This window comes from Thunnus maccoyii, chromosome 7 (genome assembly GCF_910596095.1).
Source record: "Thunnus maccoyii chromosome 7, fThuMac1.1, whole genome shotgun sequence".
Taxonomy (NCBI): domain Eukaryota; kingdom Metazoa; phylum Chordata; class Actinopteri; order Scombriformes; family Scombridae; genus Thunnus; species Thunnus maccoyii.
In genome coordinates this window covers 13,368,499-13,391,318 of record NC_056539.1, presented here as the reverse complement: position 1 = coordinate 13,391,318, position 22,820 = coordinate 13,368,499, and the positions used below count along the sequence as shown (strand labels likewise).

The 22,820-nt window shown below is 41.6% G+C and overlaps 2 protein-coding genes and 1 long non-coding RNA gene across 4 annotated transcripts in view; 1 reads left to right on the top strand and 2 right to left on the bottom strand.

The window, feature by feature from the left end:
* LOC121901062 (zinc finger protein GLIS1) overlaps nt 1-18,629 on the top strand; it is a 76,253-nt gene extending 57,624 nt beyond the window's left edge. For both annotated transcript variants that reach the window (XM_042417702.1, XM_042417704.1), the window contains 5 exons: nt 805-946; nt 7,574-7,754; nt 16,053-16,186; nt 17,015-17,170; nt 17,290-18,629. In XM_042417702.1, coding sequence (XP_042273636.1) covers nt 805-946; nt 7,574-7,754; nt 16,053-16,186; nt 17,015-17,170; nt 17,290-17,426 — 750 coding nt within the window. In that variant the 3' untranslated portion in view covers nt 17,427-18,629. The remainder of the gene's footprint in view (nt 1-804; nt 947-7,573; nt 7,755-16,052; nt 16,187-17,014; nt 17,171-17,289) is intronic.
* On the bottom strand, nt 9,254-13,070 carry LOC121901063. Its single transcript, XR_006097170.1, has 3 exons — nt 12,554-13,070; nt 12,374-12,465; nt 9,254-9,890 (listed from the first exon to the last, which is right to left on the bottom strand). It is a non-coding gene; the product is annotated as an uncharacterized LOC121901063 (long non-coding RNA).
* Nucleotides 18,630-18,697: 68 nt separating the features above from the next.
* On the bottom strand, nt 18,698-22,709 carry elovl8b (ELOVL fatty acid elongase 8b). The gene is made up of 8 exons (XM_042417856.1): nt 22,398-22,709; nt 22,256-22,313; nt 21,565-21,752; nt 21,296-21,376; nt 21,103-21,159; nt 20,887-21,001; nt 19,267-19,394; nt 18,698-19,170 (listed from the first exon to the last, which is right to left on the bottom strand). Exons 2-8 carry the CDS (start codon nt 22,311-22,313, stop codon nt 19,006-19,008), a joined length of 792 nt encoding a protein of 263 aa, XP_042273790.1. The 5' UTR covers nt 22,398-22,709; the 3' UTR covers nt 18,698-19,005.
* Nucleotides 22,710-22,820: the final 111 nt, after the last annotated feature.

Here is a 22,820-nt window from a genome sequence, read left to right as displayed (position 1 = left end):
AGTCATCTGATATTGGAGCCAAAGCAGATGCCATTTTGACTTTTGGTAGAGTCCCAGTTCTCCAGTTGGTGTCATACTTCTGGCCAGCCTTGCTGCATTACACTGTCTTTCTGCCTACCGCTGATAAACAGCTATACTACTATCCCGATCCCTGTCGTGACTTAACAGTGTCTTTGAAGGTAAATCTCCCGAGGAAAGGAAAGATGTGGCTGTTAGTGCAGTCCTGGCAGGTACCTCAGTAACTGTAATGTTTTATTGCAGTTAAATCCACTGATGTATACAACAGAGGTCAGCTGTTCCACTGATCCATAAGACAGATGTCCCATTTCTCCAACTGACATTAGTTTCCTTAGCTTTAGGTTTCTTCTGCGTGGCGTGTGATCGACTCTCCAGCTGAAATGTGTCTTCAGTTGTCCCCATTACTATTGGCAGTGAGAGAAACAGAAGCAATCTTGCACTGGCTCTGAGTTGGTACAGTGATCACTTACCCACCATGTTCAATGCCAACACATGACTCAAAAGGGAGTGTATGATCTTTCCTCTGGTTCTCCCTGACTGATAATGTATTCTCATTTGCTGAGTTACTGTTTCAAATTAACATTACAATCACATTATTGCAAAAAGAGAAAACATGAAATAACACACTCTACATAGAGTCCAATGTACAAATAAGCAAAACTGAAGCTGTTTTTGTTCTTACTGTAGGTTGTGTAATCTTGCAAAACAGATGGAGTTCTTAGTAAATGACTAACCATCATTTCTTGTAAATATCATGACGTCTATTCCTATGTTTGTGATTGACAGCTTCGGCCGTGCCCTCACCTGGAGCCGGACGTCTTGAGTGACTGTCTGTCCATGCAGCACCTCCAGGGCTCTGCCCCCACGCAGCACCTCTACAACGGCAAAGATGGACGTTCTCCAGGGCTGGGCCAAGACATCTTCACAGGTGCACACAAGATGCTGCTGTTATCCAACACCCTGATAATGTAAACTCTTTCCCTTATGAAGGCATTAAGTAATCTGATACCTCTGCCAAGAACAAATGAGGTCTCTTTCTTACACCACCTTCTGTTTGCGACTTTTTATAATTTTAATTACCGCATAAGTTCAATAGAAATACATTTTAACAAGTAATACCACTTAATCATTTGCTTTGGCTTGAATACAAAATGCCACATGACACCAGTAGTAGCACCGTCCTCTGTGGTTGAGCAATTCAAAATGTGAGTGCAAGAGACTGGCTGCATTTCAGAATATCCATGGCCAGGGAGTATTTGTTCCAAAACAGGAGAAAAGGCCAGCAAATGAAGTCTGACCGCCAAAAATCCCAACACCTGGCAAAGCAATCACCGAGTCATTGGTGGTAATCAACAACCATGTCAACATTCCTGCAGATGTATTTTGGTCATTTTGTGCAGTGAAAATCATACTTGCGGTGCATATAATAACTCCACTATAAGTAATCTTTTATTGATTATATGCATGTTATATCAATAGTTTAGTCCTTGGACTGTACTGTTGGTTACTTAAGTTTAGAAGGAAGTGTTACAACCTCTCTCTTTTGTTTGTTTGGTTTGTATTCCATATCCATATCATGTTAACCTGTAAAAGACTGCAAAAACCATTAGCAACCACTACAAACGGAAACTTTTTTTCATCACATGTGGCCTTTAAACTTCCATTTCTCTAATTGATGAATTTGACCGTCACCAAGAGTCTTCACCACTTTGGATTGGGAACAAGAGAGTGATAAATAGACTGTAACAATCTTAAAGACAAGAGAGATGCCCCGCAGCTTCCTCAGTTTATGGACACATCTGTCCTTGTTTTCTGCCTGTACCCCATCCAGGCTCCCTGTCGCTCTCAGTTATTGTTGCTGGAACTCAGCGCACCGTTGATGACTGTAAACGCTCAACTTGTCTTTGAATGTCGAACCGGGCCTTTGAGTCTTGGCTTTCTACCCTCGGCCACCCTCTGTTTCTGAGCTTGCTCTCTTGTTGTAAATGTTTGAAAGCCCGGAGGAGCTCGTTCGTAAGCTGATGCCAAAGCATTCAAGGATGCGGTGTTATCCAAGGCCAGCAAAGATGTTGCAGGTTGGCATTCAGGATCTCCATTTACATGAGTTTCACTTTATTCAAGGGCCAATAAGATGCATGAAGAGGTGGAGCAAAGTGGGCAGGCATCCCATCATTAACACTTGTGGAGCAGAAAATGAGTCATGGTTCCAGTCAGAGCTTGACTTGTTTTCCTGTTACCCTGTTATACTTCTGCTCTTATTCACATGGCTGCAGCAAGACTTACGAGAAGCCCCTCTCTGTTTTATAGAGTGTAATTAGTGTGTTCCCTGATTAACCAGAGGAAGGACTCATCATAATTTTTAGTGCAGAGGTTTACATGCTCCCGCTGTTATGCTGAGTGGTTGATATCCCTCTCCATCTCCTTCTCACACAGAGCTTTCTTCCTGAACTGGACTAGAAGCCTTTCAGGGCCAATCTGCAACATCTACAGAACATAATCCTCTCCTAACTCTTAAAAGAGTGCCATCAGATCCTCTCTCTCTCCAACTGCAAGGAACTAGCGATGAAATTGAGGCAATCACAGCCATTATTTGTCGACTGTTTTGCCAGTCTGGTAGCAGATGTTGGGGCTAAAGGGGAAAACATTTAAGGTCTGTGATTGATGATTTGGGGGTAATGAATCAAGCTTGTAACCATTTCAGAGTGCTGTCCGATCAGGCCTCGGCATGCTTCCACTTGAGAACAGCTGGGACTGAAAAAGGCAAAACCAGGAGCACCGATCTTTTCTCTTTCTTTCATCTCCCCCTATCTTCTCTTCTTGTTGCTGGTAACTGCCCCAGACAGTCAGCATGCTGCTCTCCTCATGGATGCTGGGAAAGAAATCATGTGATAAATGGAGCAAAAGATATAGAGAGTAGAAGTGATGTTTGGAGATCAAGTTTAACTTCTCTTAAAGGAATAGTTCAACATTTTGTTAAATATGCTTATTTGTTTTATTTCTGACAGTTTGATGAGATGATTAATACAACTATCATGTCTGCTCGGTAAATATGAAGCTACAGCCAGCAGCCAGTTAGCTTAGCTTAGCACAAAAACTGGAAACAGGGGGAAACAGTTATCCTAACTTTGTGTAAAGATAACAGAATCCACCTATCAGCACCTCTAAAGCTCACTAATTAACTACTTTTATCTGGTTTGTTTAATACAGTCAGTAGAATTTATGGAAAGGCCAGATGTATTACAGCAGATTTGTTGAGTGACATTTCCAAGTGCAGCTCCATAGACTATTAGACTCATGCACAGTTTGAAATTATAAACTTTTGCTGGTTCCAGCTTCTCAAATGAGAAGATTTTCTGATTTTCTCTGTTTTTGATTGCAAAATAAATACCTTTGGGTTTTGGAGTGTTGGTCGAGCAAAACAAGAAATTTACTGTAAGACGTCACCTTGGGGCTTTGGGAACTTGCGATGGGTATTTTTTACTACAAAATTAAAGGAATGAATAAATAACATTAATCAATAATGACAATAATCATTAGTTGCAGCCCTAGTTTGCAGCACATTCTGAAAAGGAAAAATGAATCAGTGTTGAAACAGTAGAAAAAGTTGGCAACATACAGCCAGCCTTAGAAGAAAATGTTGCCCCCCCACAGACCACTGAATCAACAAAATGTAAATCAAACATAATTTAGAAAAACACAATGATCAAAAAGTGAAAGACACAGTGGACATACTGGGACTGAACTTTCAATACTGAACCAAGGAAATTATACCATTCACTTGCGCTATACATTTTCAGCAGTGTGTGGGAACCTAAAACAAATCAAAATGATTTGAATTTACATGTCCCTGAATGAAATATGAAATGTAATTGTATTATCCCAAGTAAATAAGTTTAGTTGCCCAACAAAAACACTAATGGCTGTTATGCACACATATCATTTGAAGTATGATATGGAGTATGATAAGTACATCAGGTTTACTATACCATCACACTTAAATATACCTGCCTGCATGTACTGACATGTCAAGTCAAGTCAATTTTATTTATATAGTGCCAAATCACAACAAATGTTATCTCAGGGCACTTTTCACATAGAGCAGGTCTAGACCATACTCTTTAATTTACAGAGCACCAACATTCCCTGATGAGCAAGCACTTGGTGACACTCCACTTTAATGGGGAGAAACCTCAAGCAGAACCAGGCTCTATGTGGTTGGCCATCTGCCTTGACCAGTTGGGTTGAGAGAGAAAGAAGGAGGGGGAGGGGGGAGAGAGAGACACAGAGAAGCACAGTAACAATATAATATAAATATGACTAATAATGATAGTGGTAGCAGTTGACAAATATGACTAATAATAATAGTAGTAGCGTTGGGCGTCAAGCTGGACCAAGGGGACAGCAGGTGGTCCACAGCCACAAGCAGCAGGCGATCCATAATGCATTAATGGGGAGTGAATGCATACAGATGGAGAGGGAGAGGAGAAGAGAGGAGCTCAGTGTATCATGGGAAGTCCCCTGACAGTTTAGGCCTATAGCAGCATAAGTAGGGGCTGGTCCAAGGCGAGCCTGGCCAGCCCTAACTATAAGCTTTATCAAAAAGGAAAGTTTTAAGCCTACTCTTAAACAGAGAGAAGGGTGTCTGCCTCCCGGACCCATAATGAGGAGCCTGACAGTTGAAGGCTCTGCCTCCCATTCTATGTTTGGAGACTCTAGGAACAAGTAAGCCTACATTGTGGGAGCGCCGGGTTCTAGGAGCAACTGTGGCTCAGGAGGCAGAGTGGGATGTCCACTAATCGGAGGATTGGTGGCTGATTCCCAGCTCCTCCAGTCCACATGTCCTTGGAAGTGTCCTTGGGCAAGATACTGAATCCCGTTGCTCCTGAAGTCTGTTCCATCGGTGTGTGAATGTATGAATGTATGTGTGAAAGATTAAAAAACTCCTCCTGATGAGCAGGCACCTTGCATGGCAGCCTCTGCCATCAGCACATGAATGTGTGTGCTAATGGGTGAATGTGACTTGTAGTGTAAAAGCCCTATGAGTGGTCAGAAGACTAGAAAGGCGCTATATAAATGAGGTACATTTAGCATTTACCATTTAGTGGGGGCCAGAGTGAGGCCAAAGTATTGCCATCCAGAGTAGCTATATCATTAGATAATGTGTTTCTGAGGTTTTTATGGCCAAGCACAATAACTTTGTTATTGTACTTTTCAGTTTTGTCTGAGTTTAGTAGCAGAAAATTGCAGGTCATCCAGGTCTTTATGTCCTTAAGGCATGCTTGGAGTTTAGTTAATTGATTGGTTTCATCTAGCTTCATTCATAAATATAATTGGGTATCATCTGCATCTGAGTATTTCCTAATAATATTACCTAGAGGAAGCATGTATAAGGTGAATAGTATCGGTCCAAGCACGGAACCTTGTGGAACTCCGTGTCTAACTTATGTGTGCATTGAGGATTCATCATTAACATGGTGTCAAATGCAGCACTAAGATCTAACAAGACAAGTACAGAGAAATCCTTTGTCCAATGCAAGTCATTCATTTGTAGTTTTCATCAGTGTCTCTGTGCTATGGTGCACTCTAAATCCTGACTGAAAATCCTCAAATAAACTATTGTTATGTAGCAAGTCACACAACTGATTGTCGACTGCACTTCTCTGGAATTGCTTCCTTCAATTTAGCTACAGCACTATCAGATAGACATCTAGAGAGGACATTTTTGTGTAATGGCATGTAGTCCAGTAATAGGAATTCAAAAGTTATTAAGTAATGGTCAGATAAAATAGGATTTTGTGGAAAGACTATAAATGTTCAATTCCGATGCCATATGCCAGAACAAGGTTGAGGGTGTGATTAAAAGTGGGTTTATTTACATTCTGAAAGAAGCCAATTGAGTCTAATAATGAGATAAACGCAGTGCTAAGAATATCATTATCAGAAATGGCTGTAAAGGTTGGGCGTGAAAGACTAAGAACAAGGCTTACAAATGACTTAGTTAATAATAATTAGTTAATAATTAAATTTAGGTTGAGGTTATTAGGGTTGATTATTAGGCTTGAGTTGAAAATGGTTGCAACTCCACCTCCTCAGTCGGTGTCCGAGGAGTGTGAGTATTAATACGCCTGGGGGGAGTGGATTTATTTAAGCTAACATATTCTTCATGACACTGCCAGGTTTCAGTAAGACAAAATAAATGAGTATGATAGTCTGATATTATTGTTTACTAATACAGCTTTAGATGACTTTGTTGTACTATTTTGTTGTGATTTTGTTGTACTATTGCAGTGGTGGTGATAATTTTTATTAGATTAGGGGCAGGGGGCCTCCACTTGGCGTAATCAGGAGTCGTTACCGCCAACGTGAATAATAATTTTACTATATTTACACTTATCCTTAGCCAGCAGTTTTAAATTTGATTCAGTGTTGCCCGCTCTGGCCGCAGAAATACATTTGACTATGGCTGCCGGTTTTGCTAACTTCACATTTCTCACTATGGAGCTGCTAATAATCAGAGTTGGTTTCTCAGCGGATGTGTCACTGAGTGGGGAGAACATGTTAGAAACATGAACTGGTTGGTGGTGAACCGTGGGCTCCTGCTTAGGGCAATGCTTCCTTCAGACAGTGACCCAGCCACCCTTGCTTCCTGGCATCTCGGGAACTGCTGGGGGAGAGAAGGAGCTACACTGGGAGCTATGCTGGGTCAGTCCTCACTGGCTACTGGGGGCTGGCTAACTACAGTAGCTAGTGATTGAGTTCCCATGGTATGGAGTCACGCTTCCAATTCACTGAGCCTTGCCTCCAACACGGCAAATAAACTACATTTATTACATGTACCATTATCAAAGGAGGCAGAGGAATAGCTAAACACATGACACACTGAGCAAGAGAGAGCAGGAGAGTGAGAGGGAGAGAGAGAAACTAACGCTACCTGCTTAGCTTAACTGCTAAGCTAAAGCAGCTAACAGATCTGAATAGCGTGTAACCAACTGTAGGATTAGCGAGAAAGTAGCTAAAAGAAGGAGAAAGCCAAGAGTGCTTGAGCAGAACTAGTACCACATAAATGTACTGGTGAGCATCAACATGCACACACACACACACACACTCACAAACACACACATACACATACACACACACACACACACAAACACACACATACACATACACACACACACACACACAAACACACACACATACACACACAAACACATTACAGAGGCTACCCAGTAACCTTATTCCTCCTTTAAAATGCCCTACTGTTCAAAGTCACTGTTCGAACACATGTAATGTTTTAGTTTATTATTGTGTAATAAGAACAAACAGCTCAAAGGACAACCGAGGCCAATCCCCGTGGCAGCACAAACAATGTACCCTTAATTACAAACAGCACAAACACAGAACATTTTATTTTACAAAGCTCTCTGATTGGATAAAGGTTGTCAAAACAAAATCCCGTTGCCATGAAATGGCTTTTAATTTGCTCAAAGGAAAGATGGAGTGCAGGGCCTCGAGTTTATTTGGCACATTTACTAAATTAGCTTTGTTTGTCTTTCAGGCCTGTACGCTGGCTCCAGCACCCCCCATCACAGTGCCTCAGTGGAGCTCCTCTCCCCTACCCCCAACTCTGCCCCCGCCTCCGCCGCTGACCTACCCTCCCGACAACACCGATTGGACCGAGACCTCGGCAGCCCTCATCACCTGTCCCCGCTGGCTGCCATGGATGGCACAAGAGACGGGTGAGTCATCCACAGATGTACAGTATATTAAGGATGTATTCAACTGTCGAGATGTGTCACTCTGACGCTCTGGGTCACTGGTAAGGGTGTGAGTATAATAAGTGTGCCAGATGGGCGGTAAATATAAACATTTAATTTGGTAACTGTGAACATTTTCTAATGAATGAATGGAAAATGCTACAAACAGTCATGTAAAGCTTTGTCACAGTGCTGTCACATGACCAAAACTTCTTCTGACTGCCCTCTGGAGTAAATTCATAAATATGAGCTATAAAACCTGGGGGTATAAAGATGAACAAGAGCAACGTCTTCACTGAAAAATACGCCCACTTTGTCACAAACAAAACAGAAATTATTGCATGTGACTAGTTCTAACATGTAAGTATCCTCATAACTATACAAACACACAGAGGTCAGTTGGACTTTCTTACTCTATTAATCACGCTGATGATAGTATAATCCTCACACTGATTTTGACCCACTGTGTTTCCATTGTTTTTCACCTATTTATCATCCTGGACCCAGGCAGAACCACAGGGCGAACCCACTTAGGTCATGTTAGGTTAAACCTCTTGGTCCTGCTGACAAACCCATTTGGCCATCTTACTGGAAACAAACTGAACTCCACAACCCCTAAGACTTCCCTCATGGGAAGAGGGGCTGTGCTGGTCACCACAGGGTCAGCGTGACACATCACCAGCTCTATTTCTGGCACTCGAATCAGTATTCATAAGGTCTCCCATCTCTACTGGATACGACAGCCCCGGCACGATGACCAAACCGCTTGGCCGGACATGATTCACACTTTAATGAGAATAAACTGTCAAAGCAGTGTAATGGGATCATCTTTTAGTGTTTATTTAACAAACAAAAAAACTAAAGTTGTGAGTTCAAAGGACAAGAATCATCAGGTTCTCCCTGCAAACAGAAAATATAACCAAACAATTCATACTGTATAATCTTTACATAGTACCATATACTGTATACACTTAATTTGTTAATGGATCATACATCAAATACAAACAATAAGCTGTGTTAAATTATACAACTTCAAAAGACAGAGCATCTTCCACATTACTGAGGCAGTCTTTACGTCTTGGGATACTTTCAAAGAGAAGGCAATTAAACTGAAGGCTATTTTAGTATTATTTAATGAGTGTGCCAGTATTTCTACATCTTTAGCACAGACAAAAATGTGTTTATGTTCAGTGGAATTAATTGACTATAACAAGAATACACTAATTAGTCATAAACTGTACTGAAACACATTTGCACAACGCTGCCTCTTACAAGAGGTACCAACATGCACACATCTCACCAGAGTGCATAGAAAACCTGCAGCTTTCTTGCTCTAGGACACTTTAACAGGGATGGACAACTCTTTTCATGTAAATGTGTTTTCCTATCTTTGCGTATGTGTGTATGTGTATATGTGTATGTGTGTGTGTGTGTGTGTGTGTGTGTGTGTGTGTGTGTGTGTGTGTGTGTGTGTGTGTGTGTGTGTGTGTGTGTGTGTGTGTGTGTGTGTGTGTGTGAGGCACAGCATGTTTCCTATTAGTGCCGATGATTTCCCCAAAGATCCAGCCGAGCAGAGTTACAGAGCCCGAGTGTCGTCAGGAGGCACAGTGTGTACTGTACTAAACAATGTGCCGAAAACCAGGGAGGTAGAGAAGGAAAACAGTCTTTTACAGTTTAATAACATTGAGAAAGAGTGGATGGAATCAAGCATCATAAACCCTGTTACAAAAGTGATCGTGTTACATAAACACACTTTCTTTTAACTCTGTGGTCCGCTCTTTGGGTGTCTGTGTGTGTATATACACTTTTATGGGAGTATATACAGCATCGGCATATGACAGAACGAGATTTGATGGCTTTCTTACTCGAGCCGTGCATGCTTTTGTGCTTGTGTGTGTCTCTGTGTGTGGGAGTGTGTGTGAGTGAGAGGAGTTTACATATAGTAATCCAGGAAACACACATGATTGCTTGTGATTGGAGTGTGAGGCACAGCAGACCGGTCGACTTCCAGCACAAACAGTGCAGCGGTTGAAACCGTCTGGATGTAAACGTCCGAGCGCGGCTCAGAGACGTCAGGTCGGCCTGGAAGCATCTGGAAGGTGATGTGTTGTTTCAAGGCTTGAAAGCAGAAGGAGAACGCCGTCAAAATTACCTTGCGGTTTCAGTGCCTCTTTCTCGGCGGCATGCACAATTACCAGCGTGAAGAGAGGAATGGAAAGTGAAAAGGACCTGAGTAGGGGATGCTGTAACAGCGGTTACACGGGCAGGGTGACATATTGGATGTGAGACTTGAGTCCATTCCTTTAGGTGCTTGATGAAGAACATCTGAACATGTTGTGTGGGTAAATGTGGATCCCTGCATGCCTACAAGTGCGTGTTGATGTGCATATGTGTGTGTGGTTAGCGGTCCTTGCGTACATATGTAACATAAGTACCTATTACACCAAATAAGTAATCTCCCTTCTTAATGTATACCTTTGCTTTCCCACCTAAAGCTTCTGCATACTTGTGATGCGATGACAACGCTGCATTAAAATCGCAGCAATTTCCAAATTTACAGATTTCATCAAATCAAGATGTTTGACCCAAAAGCTCTCATGAATGCGTACATACACATACACTGTAGTGCTCTATCTGTTCATCACTGAGTATAGACGGAGGGCGGGGTGAGGAGTTAAAAAGCGACTTGTGGCAGGAGCTACAACTAGCCGGGCATGAAATGTCTACTTACATTTGCCTGAAGATGGAGCATTTGATTTACATGTTTAAAGCCTTGAGTATACAGGCTGCTGCCAAAGTCAATATCAGCGCCGCACTTGTTTTTCCCAAACGGTTTAGCAGGACATTAAACATTTTGACAAAATTATCAAACTAACCTGCCTCTAGTGTGGCAGCCTCTGACCTCATAGCTAAATGTGTTTACCCTGGCTCAAATGGACCATTTAGACTCTTTTTACTTTGTAAATACAAGTGTCATTTTTCTGAAGCTAATATTAAAATATGCCAGTTAAAATACATTTGGCGATCGGCATGGCACGAGTGCATGTGTGTGTTAGTGAGTGACTGTGCGTGTGTGTGTGTGTGTGTGTAGGGCCTCTCTCATAGAGATGGCTGTTCGACCATGGCGACCTGCGCTCACAGAGAGATGGGTGGTAAATGTTGTCATTCACTGCTTCGGCCATATGTGGTTATATAATTGCAGAGGGGAGAGTCTACTGCCTTTACCTGCATATTGGTATTAGAGCCCCTCTGCAAATATTAGTCTGAGGTGGTTTGATACGTCGGCAGTGATTGACACAGGCTAATTGAATTAGAGTGGAGGCAGAGACAGCACAGAGCTACATTAAGAGTTCCTACTCTGAAGGGGGACGTTCACGGCTTGTAACTCTACACTGTCTGTCTCCCAGCCATTATCATTCTCCGATGATCCAGAAAATGAGTGTCAATCTCACAAGCCAAACAAAAACATTTTTGAGGTAGTCGCTCATGGCAGCATGTGGTCAATCACTCATTTTGTGGTCCTCAGTTAATAATGCGTAGTCTTCAATTAACCTGTCTACATAAACGGTTAACTCAAAGAAAAGATTCAGTTGATTTACTGTCAAATTCCTCCCATAAGGATGGCGATTAAGGATGGATCCTTTTGTGTTTGGGGCAGTTATCTTTCTGGGACTAACAGAGAGCTTTCAGGGCCCCAAAAATATCCAGAGCCCTGGCTGTGCTCTTCACTCTGGGGCCTGCAGGGCTGGCTTAGCTTTAGCTTAGCTTTAGCCAGGATGCTGCAGTCTGTCTCTCAAGCACAGCTTTAGCCTGCTAACCAGAACCAGAAGTGTTCCCACCGATCTGCGCCAAAGAAGCCCCCATCATCCATCAGAGAGGCTTAATCGTCGGCTGCAAAGGAGGGAGATGAGAGGGAAGGCACAGGGTGTTTGTGGGAGAACTTCGGGTATGTGGAGGACAAGGTCTGATCCCTGCTCCCTAGTGGGACAGTTAGATGCAGGTGAAGGGAAGACGAACGAGGAGAAGAGCAGAACTGCTCATGAATCTTAAAGTTTCTTTCCATCCCATCATGCCTCCTTGCAAAGAGCCAAGTCGGCAAGGGCAGCCCCTCTTTAATATAAGAAACTGATGTTTCCGGGCAACAGTTGCACTCCAGTAATGATGACGTTGATGCCCGTGCACCTGAGTACAACTTATTTTGTCTGGTCTTGCATGTGGCTTTAAGTTGGAATGTGCCTTTTATCTTCATGTCGTAGCATTTCTGAGGCTGGAGTCAGGAACTTAAGTGCTGAACAAACCTCATTCCCACAATGACATCAGCTCTCCCATATTACTCATAGAGAAACGCACCGAGCCACTCAAGTCAAAGTCACCGAGCTGCGCCCACTACACCATTCCCAACAAAGTTCTCATAAACTCCTCCCTTTAAAAAATCCTCACATCAACATCTCCCCCCTGACATTGCAGGAGAGGTCACATAGGTCACATCACTGTGCAATAGTAGAGAGCACACAAGAGTATACTGATCTCTCTACACTCTCCAAAGCCCCTCACCCTTCTCAATATTTAGAAGATTGAATCCATCAATCTGATAGCCTCACCTTAAAATCCCCTCCAACTCTACCTTCAGGAATCACAGGTCAACAGTCAACTCGCTCTCTCACTGCAGCGGGACAGAAGTGGGTGGGCCCGGCTGGAAAAAGGAGAGTAATGCTGGATGGTCAGTGAAGATGAATATCGGGGGAGAGATTAATGTGGCATATGAAAGATTCCCCTCATACCTCCAGCCTGAGTAGCTTGCTAGCGAGAGACTAGTGAGAGCATGGCCGGGGGCAGCTGGCAATGATTAGCTTATGATTCACTTTAGCTGCACATAGAGGCAGCTTGTAAAAATATGAACAGTATAACTGTTTCCTGAGTTTGTGCTGACAGCAGCTCCTGAGGGAATGGTGCTCTCTGCAGGAACACATGGCCACGCACTGGGCCTGTGCCAACCCATAGATTAGCCACGCTCGCTAACAGCTAGCTTCTCCAGAGTGGACTAACACAAGGTGCCATACAAGCTTCCTCAATTTTGTACAGATGGACATGAAGGTTAAGTGCAGTCCACGTACAGTGTGCACTTGAATCGGATACCCAGATTAACATTTTGACAAGTAGAAGGCACTCAAGAGTGAAAACCGCCGATGTTAAACAATTCTTCAGCCTGTTGCTATTTCAAAAGCTGTACTGATGGTTTTGGTTTATCATCTAAATGTCAAATTGTATTGATTTGCTAATCCTGCAAAATTTGGGATTGGAAAGTCCCTCTCTGTTTGTTTCAGAGCTAGCTAGCAAGAACACACTATAAAAATACCCCATTACAAATCCTGCATTCATATTTTTAATTTGGGTAAAAGTAAATGCATTAGCAGGAAAATTTATTGAAAGTATTAAAAGTAAAAGTATTCTTAGGCAGCAGAATGGCCCCTTGCAGTGTTATATCATTGGATTAATATAATGACAGCAAAACAGCATTTTAGTGCTGTAGCTGGTGTAGCTGGAGCTAATTTCTAACATAGTTTTATATGCAATGTAACCAGTGACTATAGCTGTAGGATATTTACTAGAGTTGCAACGAGTGGTTGATTAATCAATTTAATTGGCAGAAAAATAAACCACAACTATTCTAATAATAGTAAAATCATTTACTTATTTAACAATAGTAAAAAGTAGTGTACTTAGGTACAGTATTTGAGTAAATGTACTTTGGTACCACTGGTTATTAGTATGATTAGTATGGTTATTGGTAATCCTAGGTTTAGATAAAACAATAAGTTCATTGGCTGAAGGCCTATAGTCCCCCAAATTCCCCAAGATTCATTCATAAGTTTATGAGACAGGCAAGCAGAAATAAGGACATACAGGAGCAAAAACATGACCTTTCTTATAGAGGCAATAAAGAGATCACCCCACAGCGTATTTTCATAGTTTTACGATGATCTCTATTGATGAAGGCAGAAACACTGGGAGTCTGAAGTTGTATCGTACTACTAACTCAAATGTAAAATAAATTCAGCACTGGCAGGAAAACTTTGTAGCTCCTTGCACTTTCGTTCAAAGTCGTTTACCATCTCCCTTCATCAGCCACTCTGCCAAATGCCCTGTACAAAGCCACTGCCAGCTACTGAGTGCTGGGTGGGACGTCCCTCATGCATGTAGCAGTAGGTCATATAGTAGGCTCCAGCCAGGCCAGCAATGAGCAGTCATCTAAGGGCTCGGCTGCCTCCAGCAACACTCTGTCATCACATTCATATAGCGCTTAGTGCAAACCATATGCTTCAGCAGCACAGCGGCACATAGTAACACAGCAGCAGTTTATGTGTTGGCATTCCTGATATGCAGTCATGAAAGGGTACTAAGTAGCTGTTGAATATTTGGGGAGGTGACAGGCCAGCTCCGTTTTTTAAAGGCAGGTCTGTTGGCTATCAGTCCAGATTTGGACCAGATTGCTGTTTCATTAAGTTAATGTCAAGTGTACAACATTCAATTTTTGATCATTTTGAGTTTCTTGTAAACTTTCACATTTAAGTGTTTGAATAAATACCAGACACGCTGCATTCTGGGTAACTGAGTGTTTTTAAGAAGGTAGAGAATATTCAGTATCTCATTGCATATTAACCTGGTGCTGCTATAGACTTTACATTACAGGAATAATTTGACATTTTGTGAAATGTGCTTATTTGCTTTCTTCCCAAGAGTTAGATAAAAAGATTTACACCACTCTCGTATCTGTCCATTCAACATGACGCTAGAGCAAAGAGACGCTTAGCTTAGCTTAGCTTAGCATAAAGACTGGAAGCAGGGGAAAAACTGCTAGCTTGGCCCTGTCTGACATAACAAAATCTGCCCATGGTACTAATAAACACACTTAATTTGTATAACCTGTCGTTTTATACATTTTGTTTTTTGTATTTTTGTATGGAACAAACAAACAAGATATAATGTCTTGATTAGTGAGCAGGATAACTGGTTCCACTGCTTCCAGTCTTTAGCTAAGTTAAGCTAACCATCTGCTGGCTTTAGCTTCATATTGAAAGGACAGATATAAGTGGTATCGATCTTCATCAGCAGATAAGCGAATAAGCATATTTCATAAAATGTCAAATTATTTCTTTACAGTGACAACATACAGTTCAGACTTGTGCCATGCAGTATGCAGTTGTGACTTTTACAAAACCTGACTCAGGTTTTGAGGTGGAATGCCCATTTAAATGTATGAAGTCATTTTCATATTCCCTTGTTGTAAATACTTAACAGCAATGACTATAATAACTAGAAAATGTGACAAATCATCACAATAACGGCATACTTTTCATGTTAAACAATATGATGTTATGCAGACTTTGTCTCACATGCTGCTGAAAGCTTCTGCACAAGCTCACTGAAGCGGAGCATTCATTTCATTCTGCGGGTTTTTCAGGGTCGACCAGCGTAACTGTGACGCTAAATGTTGGAATTACAATCAGCAGCTATGACCTTAATATTTCACCATTTGCTTTGACTTGTTTGATCTCCAGATTGCAGTTTTCCCAGTGCACAGTGTGACTCTTAGACGCTGAGACTGAACAAAACTAGGGAGTATGCTCCATTTAAATATCGGACTGGGCTGGCACAGAGAGAGAAAGTTGGAGATTATGTTCCTAAATGTGATTTGCAACTGCTGTATCAAATGACAAAACCTTTATTTAAATGATCAATATACACAACAATATGCTGACGTGGAAACCTCAGTTGTCTTCCAGGCTGTTAGAGTCCACAAAGTCACAAATATGTCATCTTAATATTTCTTCTCTCAAAAGTCATGAATGTAAACACTATTGTGCTTTTTTTCTCTCCAGGCCACAAAGCATGGGGTGACTGCAGTGGTGGGTGGTGTGTGTATGTGTGTGTGTGTGTGTGTGTGTGTGTGTGTATGTGTATGTTTCACTTGAATGCACACTCTGCTGTTTGTTGACTTAAGATCATAATATGTGGTAGGAGGACGATTACGTGTGGGGAGCCCAAGTTTCCACACGCCTGGACTGTTTCTTCTTCTGTGTGTTTAGGATCACTAACTGTTCCGCTGGGTTTGACGGATCATGTGGTTAGCGAGCCGGCATGTAGCCCCGGCTTTGATTGGGATGTCATAATGCATGAAGCATTTTATTGAGAAATTATCGAGATTATTTTAAAAGGAATGAATGATGCATTAAGAGCTTTGAATGCACATTTCATCCCTCCTCTCTGTGTCTCCTTCAGGGTGTCGGGTCCCCTCCTGTCTCCCGGGATGAAACAGGGAACAGGGACGCCTCCTCCTCCACTGGAGAAACAGCATGTCCACCCACACCACAAGCCCTACTCTCACTACCACCACCATCAGCCTGCCAACGACGGTAAGACTGACCCAAAGACATCTGGCTGAATGTAGCACAACTAACTTTTCAGTAACTTTGGCTTTCATTTGAAAATTTTCATTGGCGTGTCAATTGAATATCCTGATTTTTTTTCCTGTGGCAGGTGATTCAGTAACATTTACTCTAATATAACTTCCTGTGATAGAATTTACTTGAAAATACTTGCATGCACATTTCGGAACACCCCTATATTCTTCTTCAAACCTTTACTGTACCACCAAACCCACATGAAAGGACTCAAAGAGAGGAAGTTGTCTCTTAGAGCAGCAATACTGCCCTGTGGCTCTGTCAGAGCATTTTTAGGACACAGAGAGATTAGAGTCGTAGAGACAGAGTGGGGAAAACCACATGCCGGAAGCCTTTCCCCTGTGCTGAATTAGCCAACAAAATGCTGGCTCATGTATTCAGCTGTCTCTCAGCGCCCAAACACGGCAGGCTCAGCTGTCACTCCCGAGCCTTTTCCTAATGCCTTAAACACTGTTTTCCCTGTAAAGACTACACATGGACGTCTCTGTAACCATGCTGTGGTCAGGGAGTTGCGTAAAACTGCTCCAGGAAAGGCTGCTTTCCCATTATCGTGACTCCTGCGGTCGATTCTGAGTACAAACTGAGACGAGTTAGCGCGAGCACAAATATAGCATTGTCATAATTTGAGATCCAACATTAAGTTTCATCTGGATGGAGCGGACGCTTACTGACCTTGGAAACAATCACCCATAGAGATTGGTGGCAGTTGATCAAGTCTGGCTTCTATTTTTCTCCCCTCTCTCTCCTCCCTGCTCCTCTACATCCTCCCTCGTTTCCTAGAATACCAAGGCAGCTTTCAGAGCTGCTTCCATTTCGGAGACTCCTACAGGATGGAGCAGACGGTTGGTGGTGTCCACGTCCCAGGAGACTCTCATGCCTACGCTTCCCATCAGCACAATGGCTTCCACATGTCTACTAGCAACACTGGCTCTGCAGGTGAGGCCGTGCATCCCATAACATTTCTACCTAGGGCCTATATGCCAGAATCATGAAGGCCAACTGAAGAATTTCAACAAAATATTTGAACATACTGCACTGCTTCATGTCTATTCCAGGCTTCAGCTTGACCCAGGAGCTGCAAGGCGGAGCAGGGTGCCAGTTCTCTTCGAGCCCAGAGGAGAGCATTTTCTTCCAGGTGGGCAGCTTTGAACGCAGCCTGAGCCACATCTCCTCCGTCTACACAGAGACATAAGAGCAACACTGGAGCAGGGCACGCTTCACCACACCTACTCTAACTCCTCTGCAGTCCAACTCCTTCCAAATGCATCTGCACACACCTGGATCACCTCTTCTCTTGTTCCTGCTTTCCTGTTTCTCTCCATACAAGATATGGGTCACATACTGAATCAAAATCATTTTATAGTTCAGTCTAATCAACTTAGGTGCCAGGTGGATGAGAGCCATAAAGGTGAAAGAGACATAAACAAGTTTTGGAAGTCAGTTTAACATACAGTAATGTGATTGACTACTTAATTACCTGACACTATCTGAATGGTCAAGATGCTAATTACACCCGTCTAATACTCCAAGTAGGTAAGAACAGTGGATCCCAACCCCTTAATACAAAGAAGGTATCTCATTGCGACGACTCATCAGTTTTTTTCCCTTGTATTATGTGAATTTTAAGTAGGTAAATTTATCAAGTAACTCACACGAAAAAAAGGTCAGAGATCAGAGGAAAGTCTTACAAAATAAACAAAATTGGATGCAGAAAAAATTCCTGCTGCTTTCCTATCCTGTTAATAATTATCTTCAGATTTGTTGTGCAAACCTGTCACTTTTAACAAAGGAACATCATTTAAAGAAATTATAATGACGGGTTTTTTTTTTTTGTTGATTGTTTGTTTTTTTTGGTCCAGCCTTAGTTTTACTGACAGGGGGAGCTGAAGAATAATGATCTTTTAAAACATCTACAGGCTTTCCTACTCAGATTCAGAATCTCTTTTATTGGCCAATTACGAATCGCATACAATGAATCTGACTTCATTACATTGGTGCTAAGACTTGCACACTTGCAGTACAATCAGACCAAGTTTACACATGTAGTTTTTCAGCTTTAATATATAAACTTCAAAGGCTACAAAACTTCTGAATGGACTTCAGATGAAATGTCCTTTCCATCCTCATGTTTTTTCTCTCTAATCTACATCTTTCAATCTATTTTAGACTGAAGTGTAGAGAAGAATATATCATTTTGCTGTGTTGTTTTAGCAGTGGAAAAAAATGTGTTTGCATTTCTGTATTTTGTTGTTATGTGTTTTTTTTTTTTTTTTTTTGCTTTTGGATTTATTTCTGGAGGAGGGTTTGGGCTCATCAATTCTGCAATAATGCAGAGAAACCAACCTACTTTATTATTATTATTATTATAATATTATTATTATATGTATAAAATGTACAGTTTGTTTACAACAATCATTTGAATGTTTGTCATTTCTCATTTCAAGAAATAAATAATTGAATGACTGTGTGTTTGACCCTCTTTATAAAACACAAAAAACACAGGAATTACACATTATTATGTCTGTAAAATATTTATATCATGAATTCAAATTTGATCGTAGAGCTTTACTGACAGGTGACAAGTTAAGAACACCATGAGAAAAACCTGCAGACTGTGGGCATGTTGTGCCCTCTAATGACCCAGGTGAGTACTGCACACAGGAAACAAAATCCCTCCAGCTGACACAACACTCCGGTCACATCATCATGTCAGCGCCTCTCATAGAGCCTTGGTGTGTGTTTGATTGTCCGTAATACTTCGCCACCACATCTTATTTCTGCTTCTTCTTGTTGAGGTAGCTCTGATAATAGAAGTTACTGAAGAGGATGATGAGAGTGATGCAGTAACCAAACACCAACATGTTCATGTAGTCGGGGAAGTTGCACTCTGTGAACAGGTTGTAGCCCGTGTGCAGAAGAAACATCATGAACTGAATCTGGAGAGGTAGCAAAGAAAAGTACACATTGGTGTATGGTACTTGACAAACACATAGTGTGTACAACTCCTCTCATACAGAACAGGAGGCACTCACCAGCTGCAGAGAGGTGAGGTATCGCTTCCACCACAGGTACTTCTGCATGTGAGGGCCGAACGCAGCCAAGAAGTAGTAAGAATACATCACAATGTGGACGAAGGTGTTGAGCAGGCCGATGAAGAATGCTGCATGATGTGGTACAAACCCAGGGATGTTAAAATAGTCAGGGTGGCAATAAAAATAACTTGTTTTGGGTATTAAGATTTATTTCAGCTATTAAATTGTAGAGAAAAGTTTAACTATTGATAGTGAATACATTATCAGAACTGATACAAATTTCAACCTTGAATAGCATTTTAAAGATTAATCTCTGATCTTACTATTTGGCTTTTCAGATCATTGAAATAGAATAAGCTTTTATGAGCTTCTGAGATATTAGAGAACTGACTTCTTGTTCTTGGAATGAAATGTGTCCTGTTTAGTTTTGGCATATTTCGTCTACTTTTTTTGTTTTGTTGCATCAGTTAGTCTCTTTTTGGTTTTTTTTCTGTTTTATTTCAATTAGCAGGTGTTCTGTTGGGTTATTTTTCTATACTATTTTTTGGCACACAATTAAATGTCATCATACTATAAGTACACATGCAACCTTGATGGAAATCTACCTCACTTTGTCCTTAGCTCCTGTGGGAAAAACTGGATGCCTGTCATTGTTGCTATAAAAATAGTTAAATTTAAAGATGAATAAATACCAGCATAAATCATAGACTCTCTGCAGCGTCCTTCAAAAATCCTTATTCTACAAACTCAAGTTCAGTGTCCAGCTGGAGGGTGTTTTCACAGGAGTGGACAAATCTCATAATTTAAGGATAAGGCTGGCATTATTTTGGAATTTCCTTGTTGTTAACAAACACTTTAAAAAGACCAAAACCAACTGCGTGTCAGTCTGTCTCTCAATGGTTTCAAACTTTCCTACCCTGTCTACTGCTCTCAGCACCAAGCCCATTTGACTCTTCTGAAGCTATAAATCTTTAAAAATGGGTCATGGATATACAAGAGGGGACCAAAAAAAATTCCCAGAATTGTAAAAAAAAAAAAAACCATCACTATAAATCTTTCAGTACCTTTCTAATCCTCTTCTCCCCTTGTGATACACTTGTCCCAGTGCTTCTCCCATTCCTGGAAACATTTCCTGTCGTCATCTTTTGTCACTGTGTCTTGTGTTTCTTCCCAATTTTAGTTTCACCGAGCTGTAGGCATACGCTACCTAGTGGCAAATCCTACACCCTACTCCTGTCTTATCGAGTCCCCCCTCGTATATTTCCATTTTTAAAAAGAATTAAGTAACTTCCTGAAACAAATGGGCACTGTAGCATTTAACAAAATTTACTCCAAGAGGAGGAAACAGTGCATTTGTTGGGGACTATTTGCAGCTGCAGATTAATACACACACGGTGCTCTAGCTTAGTGAGTATTTAGCAGGATGGTGTATGTAGGAGTGATTGAAAATAAACTACAACGCCCACGTTCATTGTAATGAAGGAATGTGTCACCCAGTACACTGTTTCTGGACAACAATGGAGCTTCGTGGTTCAGAGGAATAAGTTTTATCTGACTATATCCAACGACAATCACTATAATTATAGCACATATGGTAAATTATTTCAGTTGTTGACTTACACTGTCCTCCTGCCACATACTTGACTCCTAACCACCAGTTGAAGATCATGGTGCCATGGTGGTAGACATGAAGGAAAGTCAACTGGCTGTTCTTCTTCCTCAGGATGAAGAAGAGCTGCTCATGGAGAAAGAAGCAGTGGAGACTGTTCAAGTTTCAATTGTGCATTCTTTCACCTCTGACCTTCACTGATGCTAATAATGTTTAAACATGTGTACCGTGTCACTGAGCTCTATGACCTTGGAGAAGAAAAACCACCAGCAGGCATTGGCCATCTAGAGGGAGGGAACAATGGTGAAATGTAAAACAAAATGCAAATTGTACTATGTTCAAAACACAGCTTGTAACAAACCAAATTTCTGCACAGACACAACAAAGTGACTAAATATATCAAGTGAGACACTTGCTTACCCTCATTGCCAGTGGGCTGGTGCTGTAGTCTACAGGCTGACAGAGGTAGCTATAGTTTGAGATCCAGGAAGTCACCAGGAACTGATAAATATAAAAAAAAATAATGAATGAAATGATACATCCTCTTCTTTAACTCTAACATCATGAAATAGGAATTCCTAAAAATAAGCAGCAGAGAGAAGAGATAACAGTACAAGAGCTGGAAAACTGAGTATTTTCATCAGTACTGCTCTCAAAAGCAGCACACACACACACACACACACACACACCTCATGGAACATATAAGCAGACAGGCCGACCATGCCGAAGTTGTAAACAATGAGGACAACTTTGAGGTCAACAGGTTCCCTGTGTTTCATCAGACGAGGGCCGACCCAGACCGCACAGAGGTAAACGAGGAAGATGAGTGCCACCGGGACGGGGGAGTAGACCAGCAGCCACGGGTCAGTCCTCTTGTCTGGAAGATAAAGGAGCTCCAAGTTAGATTTAGACTTAGATGGCCTGTTATGCATCCAGTTTTGAGAATGTAAACAAAATCCTGTGTCAGAAAGCATAGATCTTTCATAAACATGCAATTAAGGACAACAAAGACAGTATTTTTAGGGGCCCTCCCTCAGTTTGGGTCCCCTGCTCCTCCCAATCCCATATGTCCACTAAAGATGACTGTAACAAGATAGAATAATCTCAAAAGTGGCGTGGTGGCAAACCGTGTGACATATGCTGTCAGGCTGAGTCACAAAGCAGTCATTGTGAAGTGGAGCAGGGGAGCACATCTGCAGCTCACCACTCCCACACACTGAACACACACAGGCTTGTTTTACCAGACCTGGAGGGGGTTTTTTCTACAACTACAACAGACACGAGTTTGCTGCAAAGCTAAAATAAAACGACTTTAACAACAATATGTGCTGATGATAAAGTTAACTGAATATGGAAGAGAGAAAGAAAGAGTCATCATACCTCCATTGTCCACTATCCTCTGGTGCAGAGACAGGGCGCTCTCCCATGCAGAAGCCATCTGGAGTCATAAATGTTAATGACTGAACATTTGCAGAAAATCAATTCAAACATGTATCATATAAATGTATTCACTAAAGCTCACCTTGCAAAATTTCAATGTCAGTGACGGAGCTGGAGAACCTTTGGACTACACGTCAAACTGTAGCAAATAATTATTAGCAACAAAAGTTCAACTTTGAACACACCCTGCAGCCAAAACCAGGTCCTCTCTCTCCCTGCGAGAAATGAATGATGAGAAAGTGAAACACAGCTGTAAGTAGCCGAAGGATCAACTAAAACTCATTACATGGAGCACAGAGGAACAATGAGGAGTAGTCTTCCAGCAGAGTAACTTTGAATTGAAGTGAAGAAAATAAGATTTGGATCACTTCCTGTTTGTCTCCGCTTCAGTTGATTACTGACTCAGTACAGTAGAGGGCGCTGTTTCCTCCGGATTTTTATTTGTTGCTTCAGTTTTGTGTAATTGCATATGTATAATTTGCAATGGGTGTATTTTTAATTTATA

Bases quoted from the DNA above. Each gene is read 5' to 3' on its own strand.
- elovl8b (XM_042417856.1), bottom strand. From the start codon at position 22,313: ATGGCTTCTGCATGGGAGAGCGCCCTGTCTCTGCACCAGAGGATAGTG. The intron at 21,160-21,295 runs GTAAGCAAGTGT...CCCTCCCTCTAG, and splicing joins CCAGCCCACTGGCAATGAGG to ATGGCCAATGCCTGCTGGTG. The intron at 19,171-19,266 runs GTGAGTGCCTCC...CTACCTCTCCAG, and splicing joins ACCTCACCTCTCTGCAGCTG to ATTCAGTTCATGATGTTTCT.